At 34.1% G+C, this 14,579-nt stretch overlaps 1 protein-coding gene across 4 annotated transcripts in view; it reads right to left on the bottom strand.

The window, feature by feature from the left end:
- Window positions 1–1,985: 1,985 nt before the first annotated feature.
- Window positions 1,986–14,579, bottom strand: part of chinmo (Chronologically inappropriate morphogenesis) — a 125,473-nt gene continuing 112,879 nt past the window's right edge. For 3 of the 4 annotated variants that reach the window (XM_077440373.1, XM_077440371.1, XM_077440374.1), the window contains 5 exons: window positions 11,439–11,662; window positions 6,317–6,711; window positions 4,705–4,937; window positions 4,404–4,604; window positions 3,198–4,206 (listed from right to left, as the gene is read on the bottom strand). In XM_077440373.1, the coding sequence (XP_077296499.1) occupies window positions 3,977–4,206; window positions 4,404–4,604; window positions 4,705–4,937; window positions 6,317–6,711; window positions 11,439–11,662 (1,283 nt within the window). In that variant the 3' untranslated portion in view covers window positions 3,198–3,976. Of the gene's footprint in view, window positions 4,207–4,403; window positions 4,605–4,704; window positions 4,938–6,316; window positions 6,712–11,438; window positions 11,663–14,579 lie in introns of all 4 variants that reach the window. The other variant, XM_077440372.1, reaches the window with a different exon arrangement.

A 14,579-nucleotide genomic window follows, 5' to 3' on the forward strand; every position in this document is an offset into this window, starting at 1 on the left:
ATTTTTCTGTTTAACAGAGAATTATATCACCACACTATATAAAAAATATAAATCGAAAAAAATATATTGTATGTATAAACATGCGTGACAACTGAGTTTTACATTTCATTCTTTAAAAAATATCTATTTTAAAACAAAAAATAATATTCCTAACACTTACTTCCATCCTTCACAAGCATTCCTCGGATCGGCAGTCGACTGCCGACCCATCCAGTATTTATATCTGTGCCTAGTCGTTATTAAATTTGTAATAGTAATATCGGTATCGAAACTTAACGAACCGCTTATTCAATAAGTGATTTCTAATCAGACTCCATTTATATTCCAAGTTTGCATAGTAGTAGTATTTTTTTTTTTTAATTAACAGTAAAGCATATAGGTAGAGACATTCAGATTCACAAATGGAAAAATCATATTGTTTAACATAATAATAAAGAAAGCCGATCCGAACGATCCAAAAATATTCAATTAGGGGGGGGGGGTGCGCGATTGGGGGGCACTTGGTGTTCGCAAAATGGCAAAAAACTGTGTCAAATACATATGTAATTCAGAGCGTGTAATAATATCAGCCACACTGATAAACTTATGCATGTACTGTAAAAATTAAAAACCCTGTTTTTATTTAAATAATTCACATATATGTATGTACTCAAATCTATTGTAAATATGTAATCATTAAGTTATTTAAAAAAATAAATATTTTTGGCTATTGTTTAAGCTTTGTAATATAAAAATCTGTTTTTAAATGATTTGATATTTATAATAATTAATAATAATAAAAATCAGCAGCGCTATTGTTAACTATTCAATAATAAATCTCAACCTATTCCATTAACTATATATTGCATCTTCAATATATATATAATAATATATATATAAATATAAATTATGTAAATGTCATGAATACAATTACTGTATTGCCTCTAAGTTCCGTTCCTGTAATATATTTATTAATATTGTACTGTAAATGGGTACTGTAACTATTGTTGAAAAAATATAATAAAAATACTGTAATGAGGTAACCACTTATAATCGGAGAAAGCTAAAACACTTCCTCGTCAAAAAACAGACGGGCTAAATAGACAACGAGCGAGGAATATTTGAGGGTCGGGCAACGGCAGGGGAACAAGGCAAACAGTAAATTACAAATGGAGACAACACAAACCTTATAGAACAATAAATATACAATAATAATAAAACATGAATGCAACATATCCCTAAATATCAGAGATATCACCTGTTGCTACACTCACACACAAAATAAAAATCGAAAATTATAATAAAACAAATTAAAAAAAAAAAAAAAAAAATTAAAAAGTAAATCGTGATTAAATAAGCACATGTGTTAAATAAAGTAGAATTATTATGCACGTAAAAATTAATCGAGGAGTTTTGGCACTAGCAGGTGTACGTGTGGCTAACGAAAACCACACTAATAATAATAGGTTCACTTTCCTATTTTTAATAATATAAGGACTATAAACGTAAAATCTACCCGTTGTGACATTTAACCGTTATTTAACATTCATAAGTTAGAGGTATTTTATTTATTTATTCATTTATTGGATACGGCGGCGTGTGAAAGCTTGTTTGCATATCTAGAGCACAACTCAAAAATCTCCATATTTTATATTATATTATAGTAAATTTGCAAACACGCTTCACAAAAATTGTACACATGTATGTATGTATGTATGTGTGAAAGTATGCGACGTCTTGTGTGCGCACATACTACATGCAGAAATTATTATTTTTATAATAAGTATATATGACCTGTTGCACATTAAATGACTAGTCGATAGATTGAAACAATGTTACGACGATTGATCCATTATTAAGTTGGAGCGATTTTTGAAAGTTAACCAAAAAATTGAATTACCCGTTGCTACGTGTTGTGCAGCAAGTCATCTACCCGTAAAAATAATGCACATCAACATAGGTCATAATAATGTTGTACATATGTTTCCATTTTTTTTTTTTTATTTAATATACTCCTACTTAATTAATACAGGGATAAGGCTGGATAAAGGTAGAAGGTTTAATTGATTTTTTGTATGTTTGTTTGTTTTTGTAAATATTGCGTTATATCAACATAGAAGTTTTGTCACTGGTTTTCCCCACAAAAGGTAAATGCAGAAAAAAAAAAAACACATTCATTCTTAAAAAACAATCACGCCAACATTGTTTAACAATTACCTAACTAACTATCCTATCTCATTGTACTTTGTACAATCATTTTCTAACATACCATGGTATAAAACTGTCCATCTACAATATTAACAGATGTGAAAACTGTATATTCCTATGTAAATAAAATTTCGCACCGACTCGCCCCAACAGTGTGAAATTCGCTTCGGACGATATTGAACAAAATTGAACCGAAGCACACATCCAGTATCACATATACAATTTTACATTACTGATAAAATCAAACGTAAAAAATAAGATGTTTCAAAGTGTAATAAAAACGAAACTTTTTACTATGATAAAAGTGAATAAAAAAAATATAAACTGATTTGGATCGAAGCGATTGGACACAATTTGGGCGAGTCGAGACTAAACCCCACAAATCCTCGACGGTTGGAAAAAGTCATCGGACGGCCGGTGCCGCATAGCATACTGATCTATTATTTACACCCGGCTAACGGCGAAGCCGCCCGCTCCAACCGTCGTTCCCTTATACGCCGATATATTCCCCTACAGAATACAGCTGTTTACGACATATATAATAATATGTACTTTTATATACGTAACATTTACATTCTTGACGCTTCACTGATCGTTATTATGATTTACACAAAACTAATCTTCATATTTTTATACACCTAGCTTGTAACTTATAGAGGTAACCATCATCTCACAGTCAACTGGACAAAACTTAAAGAATAACAGGTTTTCAACCCAAAGGATTTTTTTTAGGTACTGTAAGAACTTAAGTTATGGTTAAAAAAAAAAAAACATGTATATCTAAAAAAAAATGCAGTACTTTTCGAAAGTATAGATTTTTACTGCATTACTTTCTGACCATTATTATTTTGTCTATACACATTTTACTATTGATTTTTTATTACTTTGTAAATGGCCGTTTCGTATATATTATACACAGTACAACCGATTGTGGTAAAAATAGCTTCATCTTGCTTTTACTATTATTATTATGAATATATTATCTGTTTAATTATTTTTTCTTTATCTTTATTTCTTACAATTAAATATAAATATTTGTAGATCCTTTGAGGTATATCTGTTTCATCCTGAATAAAAATTTATTCATTCACAAATTTTGTATATGAAGGCGGTGCCAAAATATATATGAAGACCACAATCTCGTTCTGAGTAGATCAGTATCACTACACCATAATATATTATACGCTTTACAAAAAACTTCTCACAACGAGATTTAAAGATCACAGTTATGTTTGTAAATAACAAAAAAAGTAAAAATACATTATGTTAAAAATAATTTAACCAGCTATTCGACTTTTGTAATCGCTGTCAGTGTTTCAAAAATGAATTTTAACTCATTTCACAAATGTTTAAAAATCAATGATGAATTGCACCCGACTATACACAATGCGCCTAAACAACCACGACTGCCCTAATTGCAAACCAAAAACTCTCAAAATAACGTTCATATTTTAAATCGAAAATACGCACATATTCAATTATCAATAACAAATTTTGAAATTTTAATGTGTCATCAAATTTATTTTGATATTAATTCATTACTTTTTGATTCACTATTTTTATTTTACACAATAACAAAATCTAATAAGGCGGAAAACATATCTAATAATAATTATATACAAAATTAAACTATACTTACTTTTTAAGTACATATATAAAATTTGCTATTATAAGTCAACAGTTTAAAAATTACAACAGTTCGGTCGGTAACTAGGGGCAGTCGTTTTATCGTAGCGTTTAGTAAAATCGAGTGTCAACACACGAACGTATATATAAATTATATGAGCGACTACTGTGCGTGATTAGGTAATGGGCCGTGATGTTGTTGAAACTGTTTGAGAGCAGCTTCGTGTTTATGCTCACGGGCGATGTGTCTCCGCACCGTGTTGTTTCTTGTGAAGGTACGCGCACAGAACGGACAAGGTACCCTTATGCCTTGATGCCGTTGTCGTATGTGTGCCCGTAAATTTGTTTCGTACCCGTATAGCCTTTCACAAAATGGGCATTTCAATTTTTTACCTGCGAACACACAAACAACATTCAAAGATGATAGATACATCAAGACACATCAAGAACGGGACATGTATGTAACATAACGATTCAACTATCATATTTATTATGACTATTCATACATATGTTTACTACTTCCGTTACGAAACATTATCCCGTCTTTGGTCAAAATATAAATCAAATCCAACATTCAAATGAAATTTTACCATCTGCAGTAGCTATTCCTCCAGATTTACTCGCTGCTAAGTGTTTAGTTGGCCATAACGGTATGTCAGGAGGTGCATCAGGAGGAGGTGCGGGGGGAGTAGGTGGTGCACTATATGGCCCTCCTACTCCCCCTCCTCCCCCACCACCGCCTACTCCACCACTACTGGGAAAGTCTGGCGTTTCCATTTTAACACGTAGGTCTGAAAATGAAATAAATCTTGTATCAAAACTGTGTCCAATGTGTGTGTGTGTGTGTGTGTGTGTGTGTGTGTGATGTTTGAGTAATAATAAATACGGTACCTTCAGCTCCTTGGTCGGCTGACTGCCGGCGTTCACACATTTCATCTGTAGCACCTCTTTCGTATCCATTATTTGTAGACGCAGAAGAAGGAGGCTGGTGTGAATGGGGAGTGTGCGGTGTGGCAGGACCTGTCCCACTTTCTTCAAATCTACTACTACCTCCTCCACATCCTGGCGACGAACGCGTATCTGGTTCGTCACAGCTGCCTGCAATTGAACTTGATGAACCCGGCCTGAAAACAAATTGTTCCTGTTTAAGAATATGATAGTATACTATTTGAGCTTTGCCTCAATAGAAATTATGAATATACATATATATGTATAGCGTTTGGCTGATAACAAAGTTTGAGCGTTCAAATTCATCATTTCCAATCAAAATACAAAATTAGTATATAGAATCGGTGACGGGAAAAATGCATTCGAGACAGTTGCACTCTTGAGACATCCAAGACAAACAAGACATCTTGAGACATTCAGAGATGCTCAAAGAGAACTAACGCAATATAATTCCACAAAAAAGTGTCAAAGGGTATTTGTATGTTATCCGAGGGTGCTAACCTTTTTTTGTGGAATTCTATTAAGTTCTTTTTGAGCGCCTTTGTTAAAATTATGACTTCTCGAAACTGCGCTACTATTCAGTGCAATTGAGTGCATCTTTCCGGGAACCATAGAATCACTCATTGAAAATTATATCACTTATCCACTTAAAAATATATTAAATTTCCAAGACCTTCCAGTAGTAGTCAACGGAAAACGAATGCAGTATCTTTCCCAGGAAATGTATCGTAGATAAGAAACAAAAATAAAGCAGATGAATAAAAATGTGAGGATCTCAATCAGATCACTCATATGATTGCCAGATTTCTTGAGATAATTCAAACGTATCTCGGGATATCGTGGAAAATCAGGAGATCTGGCAACTTAGTCAAAGAATTTTTAAAAAGATTCAATTCTTGTGAAGTCTTCTTTATTTGGATAGTTTAAATACGATTTGGATTTGATAGTGAGACGGATAGATATGTCTGAAGTAAATTCTTTAGCATTTAAAATATTAGCCAAATTTATCATTGTACTTATCAACTAATCCTGATTGTACATAACAACGTCATAGTTATAGTTATTGCAGTTTACGTATTTTAACAAGAGAGTATAGAATTGTCATAATATAAAAATGGACCGATAATGTGAAGCAAATATTTTTAAGATGTTTGGCCTGAATAATGTGCTATGATAAAAAACATTTATTACACAAAAATGTGAATAAATTTTGTTTTCATTAAAATAAGGAGACTAATAAAAATAGAAAATTTCCAGATTAGAATTTGTAAAATGTTGAACTTTTCCTAGAACGTTGATCTAATTAAGAGTACATCAATGTTAGGCATTCCATTTAAAGAGGCTATTTACATAGGTTGCCAAATTATTGATTTGCCAAGAGTGCAAAAATATTTCACTATGATACTGCCGGTGTTTGTCACATTGGACTGGAGAAGTACATAGATTGGACAAACAATGGATAATGGGATGATTTTTCTGCATGATTTTCATTCGACTTCTTTGGCGATTGGTCAGAAATATACTTTTGACCATTCGTTGTGTTTTAGAAGTGTACCTGTAGTTTCGGGCGTGCGGTGAGGGCGTGGGCGAGAGTGGTGCCTTGCCATCGCGCAAAACAGAGGAGCGCAACTCAGGCGCTGCGGGCTCCTGAGGAGAGCGCAGCGCTCGACGACGAGGACCCTCGACGAACTGGTTGACGTGCTGATGATGGTGGTGAATAGGTGGAGGTAGTGGCGGTGCATACGGCCGGTGGTAGGCGGGCAGCGCGTGCAGGTAAGGTGGCAGCGCACCCCCAAAGGCTGCACCCGGGGAACTATCCGCTTCACCAGCCGCGGCATTTGCGCCCCCACCACCACCCCCGCCCGCTAGGTTGTTCAGCTTCACCTTTCCGGCAGGCTGTTGGCTCTGCGCCACTGCCAGCTTCTCGTGCTCTATGCTCAACCCCTTCACCTGAAGCAGAAAGTCAAAAGATATTACTATAAGCACTACCTATTTCAAAACCAAGCAACCACTAATATGTAGGACTAAACAACAAATGCTATTTAAATTCATTTGAAAGTTGGATGAAAACATGAAAGTTGGATTGAAGATAACAAAACTAGTATTATGCCAAGTAATTGATGGAATGTTTTTGTAAATGTTATGTTTACCAAGTCGAAAAATTTGATGCAATCAGCAAAAGCTGCAAAAATGTTTCATGTATTTGTGAAATACATGAAACAATTTACGAAAAAAAAAACACTTCGAAATAAAAAAAGTTTTAGATTGATAAAGATTTTTTGGAATCAAATAATGCTTTTTAGATAGATAAGAAATCCATGCCTCGCCAGTGTTCAATTATTGCCAAATAATCTTTAAAATGCAGAAGAATATATCATGGAGTAGACTAAAGAAGCTTTCTAAAAGAAAATGTAAACAAAATGATTCGACTTCTTTCTTAGATTAATTCTAAATAAACAGCTCTGTTATTGGAATTGACATAGCTATATATGTATGTTTATATATACATATATCCTAATTATTTTTGTCAAAATGTGGGATACTTCGGAACAATCTAATATTTTATTTTACATAGATACCTATAGAACATAGACCAGGAAGGCTTGAACAGGAAGACCCCAATGCGCCTTCCTGGACAATTAATTACAAACAATGCAGCATTTTTATTACATAAATCACTGTATTTCGAGAAGCCGAGGAACACGAAGTTAACAATTAATTAATTCATCTATTGTGACATCTATGGATTTTTAGACTTGTACATAATTTTTTACAAATTGTACATACATTAATACAGAAGATTTGTGATAGCAGGTAGGATGATTTTTTCACCAATTTTGAAGGAACCATTTCAACAATGATCAGATAAAATTGGCAAACTCTGATAAGAAACGATCGACTTGGACTCACAAACATCAAAGTCTAACCAGCAGTATTCTAAAGATTGGCCCGGGATCGAACCCAATAATCTCTTAGTGCTAAACATAAACGCAACCACTGAGCTATTCTGCTGGCTATATAATTTCGAAAGAGACTTTGTATCACAGTTTCTATGCTGACGATATTGATATCGTTGAATACTATTTTTTTCGGTTCAAATAAATTTAATAAAAAATCAAATAAATGTTTACTATTGACTAGCGGTAGTGGGCAAAATCACAAAGCTATGCGAATAAATACAATAGATTATAAAAATCGCTCAAAATTCAAACTCATATAAAAAAAAATCTCCATATACTATTGGAATAAGCGTAGTACTACGTATCCCACCTTCCGCGATGAACCAACGTAATACTACGTATCCCGCATTTCTCGTCAAGCTCATATGAAACGTAGTACTACGTGACCCGCTTAAGGTGTGTTAAATTGTTTTGCCATGTTTAAGCTGTTTATATTACAAATACCGAGCGAAGCCGAGTAACACCACTAGTATACTATATTAGTATGTCTCCAAATAGGTACGAGTGTTATAAATTTAGAAAAAGTTGCTATAGACAACCGTATTATACACACAAATAATCGTAAGTGAAACATAAAGGAGGTTTGTAAAAAGTAAAGCAAAAGGAAATTTTGGTTCCAGATTAGTCTAATGGAAGCAATGAGTGATTTTTTTGTACACCAAATAGCCCAAGATCATATTGTATGGAGATTTAACCTAATTAGACGAATAATAAAATAATTGATTTTTAAAACAGTTCAGTTAAGCTTTAGATAGTTTAAGGTTTAAATTACGTTAGTTGCCTTATTTATCAGGTTGTTTATTTAAAATCGGTTTGCATCTCTAGCCAATTCCCATAATCATATATCGCTCAAAGTAAATATTTTGTCCATTTTATCAGTGTCAACTAGTCGAAATGATTCTCCACAGAACTTGGCAATGTCCCATGACTAACTGGGTCGTTCTTAAATTTATTTCTTATAACTGCGGAAGACAATGAAAATCCAGAGAAAAATATAATGCTTCTGAGAAATGTTCAACAGACAGGCAACTATTTGATTGTCGAATTATCTAAGCTTGAAATGCATTTTGATATTCCACGTCCCATTTACAAGAATATTTTTATTAGAAGGTGCAATGCAGGTGCAGGTCACGATTTAGGGGCCTTTTTATGATATGCCCTCAGAAAAAAAAGTGGCAAATATGTATACTGATTTATAATATGTATATTTTTTGGAAAATTTCATTATGTAATTATTTTCCCGAGGACGAAAGCTGAATTGATATGGGTAAATATGTAAAATATATTTTCATACGTTAAAAATCAGTTTGTACTTGCCTTTAGATATTAACCTTTGATTAGACGCACGAACGTAAAATTTTACTCATAATTCAATTCGCTCAAATTTCCTTTTTGGAAAAAAAGCATAAACATAATACTTAAATCCTATAAACCTGGCGACAGGGATGAAATAAATTAACGTAACTGATCTTGCGAATACAAAATTCTAACTAATCGTTTTCCGGAAATTTTCCGCATTCATCATATTTGGCAAATTACTATAGATAGATATTTTTACTGCCAATTAAAACATTTGAAACAACTATCTATTCTAACTATCGTTCGAAAGAAATTTAAGCAATGAACTTTTGATCGAAGATCATATGGAGAAAAGCGGCTTTTCCGAATACACCACAGTTAAAATTATTAACAACAATAACGTTATCAACTCTCAATATATATTTATAAATGTTTTCATAATACATCCTTTTGATTACTTGTGGATTTATGACTGGCTATATACTACCAACATATTGATATCCAAATCAACTGTAGACAGATTGAGATTATGAATTTATCTGATTTCGTTTTTAGAGACAGTTCAATTAAAAAAATGACAAATATGTACATGTACATACATCATCATGCACACTTTGCTGTTTTCTTTGTTTCTTCGAATACACTCTAAAAGCAATAAGAAAAACTACTTCAGAGTACTGTCGTCAAGTTTTCACCCTTCAGATAAAGCAACATCCTTTTCTTAGAAAAAATCCCCTCCATAAAAACTAAACACCAATACGGAAATACCCAATCGAAAACATTACAAAATAACCAACGCAAAAATGTCAAAACAGCAACGTCCAAAAAAAAACCCTTCTAAAAGTTAATGGAAAAGTACTAGGCAAATACCCTTTCCAAGAAGAAAACATTTCCGGCAATTCACAATCGATCTAACCTACCCGACCCTTAGATTATGTATATCCCACGTGCGAAGTTCAGACTTTGAATATTTCAAATTAAGCTCCTTAATGAATTAAAAAAGTGTACTTTTGGCTATAGCAGCAAAATCAATACATTAAAACTTTAATTTGTAAACCTTGTAATGCAAAATTGCATATTATTCACATGACTGTTTATCGTTTTGTAATATCGTATACATGGCCGGGTATCGGGGGGACAGCCATGGCTCTAGCCTGAGGGCCCGGCTCGCGATGGGGCCCAGCATCAAGATCATTTTTTTTTAATTTGTTACGAAATTGAGAATTGTGTTTCATCTTCATACTTCGTAGTTATATTCTATTATTTTTACAAGATGACTTTTATTTGAAACTTGTGAAAATATATGTATGCTATCACTTATCAGGTGATCCTCAATGTTATTACTCCTTAATGTGTATTGTGAAAAATATTGATGAAATGATTTTTAATTTCAATTTTGAAACTTTTTTTGGGGGAGGGGACCTTAGCCCTTTAAGTGCTGACGTCTTTTCTGTAGAAAAGCCCACTGAAAATTTCGCAACATTTCCAACTAGAAATATTTAGAAATCCAATAGAAAGCAGATATAAAAATTGTAGCTAATCTAAACAAACCCTAGATAACTAGCACCGAGGATTTCGAGTTTTGTAAAGGTGTGTTTAGACTCTCTAATATATATTGCAGCAATAATAAAAGAAGTCTATTAATGAATGTATTTTTCAAAACTAGTGCTATCTTCTTCATTGTTGTTAAAATGCAATGCTCACAGTCTAAATGCCTAGCGACAATCCAAAATACTCAGCAGTTAGAGATTTCCATAGTGAAATTCTGCTATGGTTATAAATTCAGAAATTCCTGTGTAAACCAGTCTTTATAAACATTGACACAGATTACCCGACCCATGTTCAATGCATTTTTTTTAATACTACCTGGAAAGCCTAACGCCGATCGGCGTTTTGCCAACAAGTCCATGGGCCTGAAAAACGCCAATAGGCGTTGTATTTTGAGCATGTACAAAGTAAACAAGAATACTACCCGCTAAGTCAGGCCGCACACCAAAACAGCACGCAGCGTGCACGCTGCAATTGCTTCAGGAAGCATTTATTTTTCATACTACGCCGCGCAGCATATGTTTTGCCCGGTGTGCGCAATAAATGCATTCTGAAGTATTTGCAGCTTGCACGCTGCGTGCTGTTTTGGTGTGTTTTTCAGGCCCATGGATTTGATGGCATTTGATGGCCCTTTGGATGGCCAGCATTCAAAGTGTTAAGCATGCTACCCCAGGGGCTTTAAACATGTGTGGGCCATGATCGTGTATGTGTTATAACTTTTATCGAGCTTATTTGTGTCTAAAAGTTTTCATACAGAGGAAAATATAGAATGGTTCTGAAAATATTTTTGACGAAAAGTGGATACAAAAGTTGAAGCAATGATTGGCTTTTAATATTTGTATTCTCAGGATGGATGAGTGTGGTAGTAACCTGTAAGCTTTCAGCACTTTTGAGGAAGCCGGAGAGCGCGTCCTGGCTGACGTGCACCTCGCCCTTATACATGAACTCTAGCAGGGCAGCCATATTGGCCGCGCTGGTCGCTTCCAGGATCACGTAGCAAGGACCCGCATGGCTGGGGGGCGCAGCCGCGAACAGCTCCTGGAAGTGTTTGCTGCACGCCGCCAGGATCAGCTTATGCGCCCGAAACGTCGTGCCTGAAAATACGACAAAAGCCACATTTAATACACATGTGGTCGAAAAGAAAATATAATAATAAACATGTACAAGATATATATATATATATTATAGATAGTGCAAGATTTGGAGTTTCGCCCGTCGTATCGGTGGGCGGCGCCACTGGCGACTCGCGAAAAATAAAATCAAGGCCAAGCCGCATTCATATCAACGGGGTCGATGACTTTGGCAGATAATTGCAATCTTTATCCGTTACGTAAAATGCCGGTGCGCGTGCATCCGCGTACGCGCGCGTGCACCGCACGCACACACACACACATACATACATACATACAAAGATAATACATTCGAAATATGAAAAACAAAGTGATAGAATATATTTTCATAATATAATATTACATAAATGCTATACATGCATATTACTGCATACATAATACTTTATATTATAATTTTTTTCACACGATCCGGCTGTGACTGTGAAGGATCAAAAACAATCAATATACATATGTACATATGGTGTTGTGAGAATGTGTGCTCAAATTGTAATCGTTTCATGTTGCAAATGCCAATCAATGTGCATATTCGAGAATACATCGAAAAGTAGTGGAAGCAAACGGAAGAAAGTTGAGATAAGGGCTGTGGAGACGTTAAAAAAATACAGCTAAGGCATTTTCTTACAATTAGACACCGACTTTGAAGGATCAAAAGCATTCCATATAGTTCTGGGTGGGTATCAATGGTGTTGTGAGAATGTGTATATTACTGCATACATAATACTTTATATTATAATTATTTTCTCACGATCCGACTGTGACTGTGAAGGATCAAATGCAGTCAATATACATAGATCTGGGTGGGTTTCGATGGTGTTGTGAGAATGTGTTCTCAAATTGTAATCGTTTCATATGGCAAATGCCAATCAATGTACATATTCGAGAATACATCGAAAAGTAGAGGAAGCAAACGGAAGAAAGTCCTGATACGGGCTGTGGAGACGTTAAAAAAACACGGCTAAGGCATTTTCTTACAATCAGAGTCCGACTCTGAAGGATCAAAAGCAGTCAATATACATAGTTCTGGATGGGTGTCGATGGTGAGAATATATGCTCAAATTGCATTCGTTTTATGTGGAAAATGCCAATCAATGTACTATATATTCGATAATACGTCGAAAAGTAGTGGTAGCGAACGGAAAAAAGTGGATGTGGAGTTGTTCAAAAAAACATGGCATTTTCTTAGAATCAGACTACGACTCTGAAGGATCAAAATCAGTCAATATACATACATATGTACATAGTTCTGGGTGGGTATTGATGTTGCATAGATGGGTGTTGTAAACGTGGATGTTTAAATTGTATTCATTTCAAATGGTATATTCCAATCAATGTATTCAAGAATGAAAAGTAGTGGAAGTAAACAGAAGAAAGTTATGCTCTGTGGAGTCGTTAAAAAAATATAATTTCGAATCTGACTCCAATTTTAAAAATTACAAATTTTTACCATCATATTCCACCCGCTGTGGGAAGGACTTTGGTAAAACGCATATGCTGTCATTTTCACCCCATATTAACCAATAGCATTTCGTACGTACAATGTTCTATTGGCGATTCGAAATGCTATTTATTGGTCAAGAGACGCTGAAAGAGATAGTATGTATATACGTATTACCTAAGCCTCTTCCTCCAGCGGATGGATTATAGATTGATTTTTATATTAGATAAAATTAATATCTCGGTAGTACTTATGTAGTGTAGTTAGTAATTAAATATGCATATACATACATACATAATTAACAAAAAGCAATTTAAACGCGAAATCTGACATTATGGAGATACATATGCATGTACATACATATGTATGTTGCAAATAAATCACTATCTTCCTAAACACCTTTTTACTAACTTATTTAAAGATTTATATTCATAAAGTCATGCTTGAAATAACAAGTAGGAATCGAAGAAAGAATTTCGGTGTATATAATAAGGGAAAAAAGGTTGTGAAAGGCACGTGGTACTTTCCTAATTTCATGAGTATTCGATGTCGATCTACTTCAACATTTTTATTATTTGTGAAAGGTTTTCTTTAAATATTTTCTTTTGTTTTTTTATCTTTTTTTTATCTCATTTAAATTAACTTCACAGTGGGAATAAGAGTTTCAGTTTACTACATATTATGTTTTCAAAGTTTCTGAAGAATAGGAACAGCTTATTTCGAAGTTTTTAATAAAGCTCATCTACCGACAGAAATTGAGATCTATGTACATATGTAGATTTTAACTGGAGTGAGATATAAGTCAAATAGGCATGATGATTTTTTCGATTGGAGCTTTCCAAGTACATATATATATCTCTAGATCAGAGTTGACTGGTATGCCTTAATCATCAAAAAAAATTTTTTTTCAATTTTAGTTGGAATTTGAACTCATGACCTCTTCTCAACCGGTAGGCGAACGGAGTAAACCGATGAGCTACGTTGTGACTAAGAGGTGGAAAATTGGCAAAGAAAATATGCATTCATATGTATAGTTTTCAAGAGGATATGTAAAATAAATCAAGAACAGTTTAATCAAATAAAGATCGTTTATATACAACATTTGAAGACAAATGTACCAATTTTCCATTGGTTAAAAAGTGCACCAAAATTGAAAGTGCCTCCATAATAAACAAACAGTATAAATATTTCCACATCTTGAAAAAGTTTAGCACGTAACATGCAATTCATAGGAAAAGCGTGAAAATTTGAACGAAACTTTCCTGTAGATTCTGACAGCAGTTACTACACACCCTTAAGCTATGAGTGAAAACAACTACCACTCTCAAAACTTTCGCTGTAAAATTTTTAACATTGCGTGCCGATCGCCAATAGACGTTAGGCACCCCACACACAGACGGTATCTACACATAGTTCAAACAGAAATACGAAAACAACGTAGATAAC

This window comes from Arctopsyche grandis, chromosome 10 (assembly GCF_051622035.1).
Source record: "Arctopsyche grandis isolate Sample6627 chromosome 10, ASM5162203v2, whole genome shotgun sequence".
NCBI classification, from domain to species: domain Eukaryota; kingdom Metazoa; phylum Arthropoda; class Insecta; order Trichoptera; family Hydropsychidae; genus Arctopsyche; species Arctopsyche grandis.